Below are 4,097 nucleotides of genomic sequence, written 5' to 3' on the forward strand. Positions count from 1 at the left end.
ACACACACACACACACAGTAGGTTCTCTGTTAGGTAACTCCCAGTGATGCAGAATCAGATGCATAACCAGCTAAACAGGAAAGAGAATGAGAATCCCTTCGAGAGAAATGATTAACCGAACCAGCCTAAAAGCATAAAGCCCATCCTTGGCTAATTGCAGCGGCGACAGCCAAACCTTCCTCCCTGTTAGCCTTAATAGGCCCTGTAAATACCCACTCCCCCCAGGAAAACAGAAGGTCTGCCTTGATGGTGAAGCAGGAGCCACACAACCAGGACATTTAAATATTTTTTTAAATTATTATTTTCCTCCAGCCTTGTCCTTCACTGCAGCCCTCAGAAGTACATGGATGCACTTTGTGTCCCTTTTAACAGAGAGAAAGTCTAATGAACAACGTGAAGTTGACATTGCCGCGATCCATCAGGTCTGTTGGCTCTGAATGACAAACCTGTATGTCATTATCAACATTAATGACAGCTGTGCATCACAAATACATGCACCATTGTCAGACAGTTGTTTCAATCTGGAAGAGGTCAGCCGGGGGGGAAGGGAGACTCCGAATGGTCAAATACAGAATGAAAGATGAAGGAGGGAGTTAAAGTGGGCTGGAGGGTGGGAGGGAGGGACTCGTATTGATCCTCAATCATCCTTGAAAGCATTCTCTGCCTATGAGGACACTTTTATTGTGTCCCTTGAATGGTGGTGATGGTGGAAGGAGGTATGTGGGTAATTAGTCTTGTCCTCTTTTTGTAATTTGTGGTTTGTAAGAATTTTAATGATGCTTTTTAATGTCTGAGCCCTTTAACTACAAATTACATTTACATAACTGCCAACCATTTTCCATCTAAACAATATTTGGACTGAATTCCTACCTATGTCGCAACCATAGGTCTCCATTCATTTAATTGTTGTTTGAAAATCAACAAGAGACACACAATAGATCACAGTAGACATTTTGTTGCTTGTTTTATGTCAACGTTATTTTATCATTGCACAAAAGTTAAGTTATATTGACGACTGTTTTGAAAATTGCAACTTTATTCTAAAAACGTGCAAAACAAATCTCATATTATCCTCTCTACCATGTATGTGTTTGTTTCTCTTCCATGTTAGATAGTCCGACAACATTACTCGTCAAAGCATTGCTCATCAGCCGTAAGCTCTTGGCTGTCAGAGGGTCCTTGAACACACCAGCAGGGAAAGTTTTCAAATTGATCCAGGTTTGCAACGATAAATGGAACAGTAAAACAAGTTAATTACCTTTCTTCTGTTGTGTTAACCAGCTACTTATGTGGTTCTTCGCTTTACCAAGTTTATGCATGTGTTTCTTCTCTTACTTAATTATAAATAAGTATTAAATAAATATACTTATTTTTGACTTATTCAATACATCCAAATACTAGAGGATTGTAACTCAGTTTTTTGTGGAAAATCGCTGGAGATTAATCAGAAACCTTTGGAAAATGGTCAGCTGTAAAGTTAGAGTAAGATTTGTAGGTAATTAGTAGGGTTATATAAGTTATATTAAGGAGATAAGGAGATTTTCTAAAGATCTGGATTTGGAGCGCCAGCAATTTTCATAAATGTCTAGACTAAATTATGTCAGCATCACACAGTGAGGAAAGGATGAGGTAATAACGATGGAAGAGATGAATGCAATTAAATCTTTTTTTTATCTTGCCCTAGAAACACACGATTTAACAGTGAGAAATAAAGGAGAAAGACTGTGGCTTCAACGAACCATTCTGCTGAGACAAGTTTATGTAAATGGAGCTGTAGGCTAACGCAGCAGCATCCAAAGTCAAACAGGTCTGCAGGCAACATTGACATTTGAAAATCTTTCATACCGAAGCACTATTCACAATATGAACATCCTCTAGTGCTTTCGCTGCGCAGGGCTTACCATCACCAAGCGGCGAGGGGAACACCGGCATCTCGTAGCCAGTGGGCGTCTGCGGGGAACTCTGGGAACTGGTGTCTCTCGAACTGCAGTTGGAGGCTGAGCTCACCGGAGCCGACGAAACAAAATAGATGTCCGACTGTGGATGAAAACACAGGACGTAGAGAGGAAATAAGATCAATACAGATATATGTAACATGTAATGATACCAGAGATGACAGAGGCAGAAAAAACAATGGATTAGAAAAGGAAAAAGTATTTGTTTTATAGATGGTGCACTGTAGTCTATTTTAAATTACCTATGTGTATGAAGTATGAGTATATTATTGCGTTGTAGCCATGCAGATTGCCAGCCATATTTCCCACCAGGGTAATAAAGATTGATTGAAATGAGAGAGCTGAGACAGCTACTTCTATAACGCAGAGTGGGACCTTCTAACACTGAAAACACTCTCAAGCGATATAGTGCTAGCTGCTATAGTGAAACCAAGTGTGTTGTCGGTGCACACATAATGCATCTCTACAACCCAATTACCTTGCTTCTGACCAGTTTTGGACATAAAATATACATAAAATAAATTATTTAACCAGTTGTAGTGTACATTGTTGACGAAAGCAGGGCAAGGGCATGATATTGCTGTAAATCATACTGACCCGTGAAGCAGCCAACTGTAGCTCTGGGACCACTGCTGTGTACACAAGGTTGCCATTGACCACCAGTCGGATCTCAATGGAGTCTGTTGTGAAGGCCAGTATGTAAGGAAATGCACAGACTGCAAAGACAACATGAGCATATGATAAAACCAGCTGCAAATGATCAACAGGGGGCATCAGGAAAACAACACCCCCCCACCAACAAGAAACTGAAACACTTTTATATTCGCTCAACTGCCCAACTCCCACAGTATGAGACATTTAAAAGTGGAACCCAGAATGGCATTTTGAAATGCCATCATTAGCCAATCATGTATGCAGAAAAATGAGAATCAGGCTGAATATCTCTCCTAGAGGCTTTAGATGCTTCTTCTATTCACTCTCACGACAAGGTGAGAGCAAACTGTGGCAGAACATGGAGGACAGAGTTGACAAGTAAAACTAAATTCTGTAAAACCTACAAACAAACCATCTGACAGCAAAGAGATGGTTTAATATTACTTCTTGTTGAACAGACTGAGTAACTAACCAAGACTGAATATGGAAGTGATAGATCTCTGCATTGTTTTTTGTTATATTTGTCACATAAACCAAACCTAAACCTGCTATTACTGATTTTTTGGCCACTTGGGGGCAGTGTAACAAGCTTTAAAAACAACATTGACTTATTATCACCGTATAAGTGTTCGTATGGTGAACATAATTTGCGAATAGTTGACTATTTATACATTCAGCAGATACCGACCACATTAGCATTCATGTGGAGTTGTGTTTCTGGCCACCTGATGGATGTAAGTCCAATATTCACTCTCCTTCTCTTTTGCACTCTCTTTGGTCTCCACTAACTCTTGAGAGAAATCCAACTCTTTAGGAGCTAAATGCTCCACTATGTTCATCAGCTAGTTGCTAACCTTATCTGTCTGTTGTTTGGTGCTGGGCAGGTGTTTTTTTAAAGGAACAGCTGTCTGTTGCAGCTGGAAATGGATTGATGAGAGCAGTAACAGTGAAACAAAATAGTAAAATTACAGGCCATAAAAACTAAAACAGTGACCTGAAAGACACTAAAATGCTCTGTAGACCTGAGAGGGGAAGAGAACTACAGAGTTGGGTTATAATTCTATAAGCAACACCTTTCACATTACAAATATTTATTATATTACGTTCATTGTTAATATAGAAAATAAAGAGTTGCAACTGAGGCTCTCCAATATGTTTCAGTACATTTGTTTTATTACTCATAATAGCAATTTTGCTATTGCTTGTTTTAGTGTGTTCGGTTGAAAGAAGGGCACATTATGGGATGCACAGCAACCAAGAGCAGCAGCATGTTGTTATCAACAGGGTCAGGGTTACAGGTTTAGTACCAATTGTGTTTGCTTTTCAACGCCTCCTGTATTAATAAAAACATAGACACAATATACATGTATGCGCGCGCACACACACACACACACACACACACACACAAACTCTCTAAGCCAATTAAAGGCGAGCAGTTGTGAAGAGAATCAAAGACAGGAAACATTATTTATAACTTCAAAGCCTTTT

The 4,097-nt window shown here is 39.5% G+C and overlaps 1 protein-coding gene across 1 annotated transcript in view; it reads right to left on the reverse strand.

Moving 5' to 3' along the window:
- The window catches only part of garnl3 (GTPase activating Rap/RanGAP domain like 3), a 65,160-nt gene that overhangs the window by 5,397 nt on the left and 55,666 nt on the right, over positions 1-4,097 (reverse strand). The window contains exons 26-27 of the mRNA XM_035668334.1: positions 2,553-2,671; positions 1,902-2,037 (exon numbers count right to left, since the gene is read on the reverse strand). Coding sequence (XP_035524227.1) covers positions 1,902-2,037; positions 2,553-2,671 — 255 coding nt within the window. The remainder of the gene's footprint in view (positions 1-1,901; positions 2,038-2,552; positions 2,672-4,097) is intronic.

Source organism: Morone saxatilis, unplaced genomic scaffold (assembly GCF_004916995.1).
Source record: "Morone saxatilis isolate NCDOM2014 unplaced genomic scaffold, NCSU_SB_2.0 Contig21, whole genome shotgun sequence".
NCBI classification, from domain to species: domain Eukaryota; kingdom Metazoa; phylum Chordata; class Actinopteri; family Moronidae; genus Morone; species Morone saxatilis.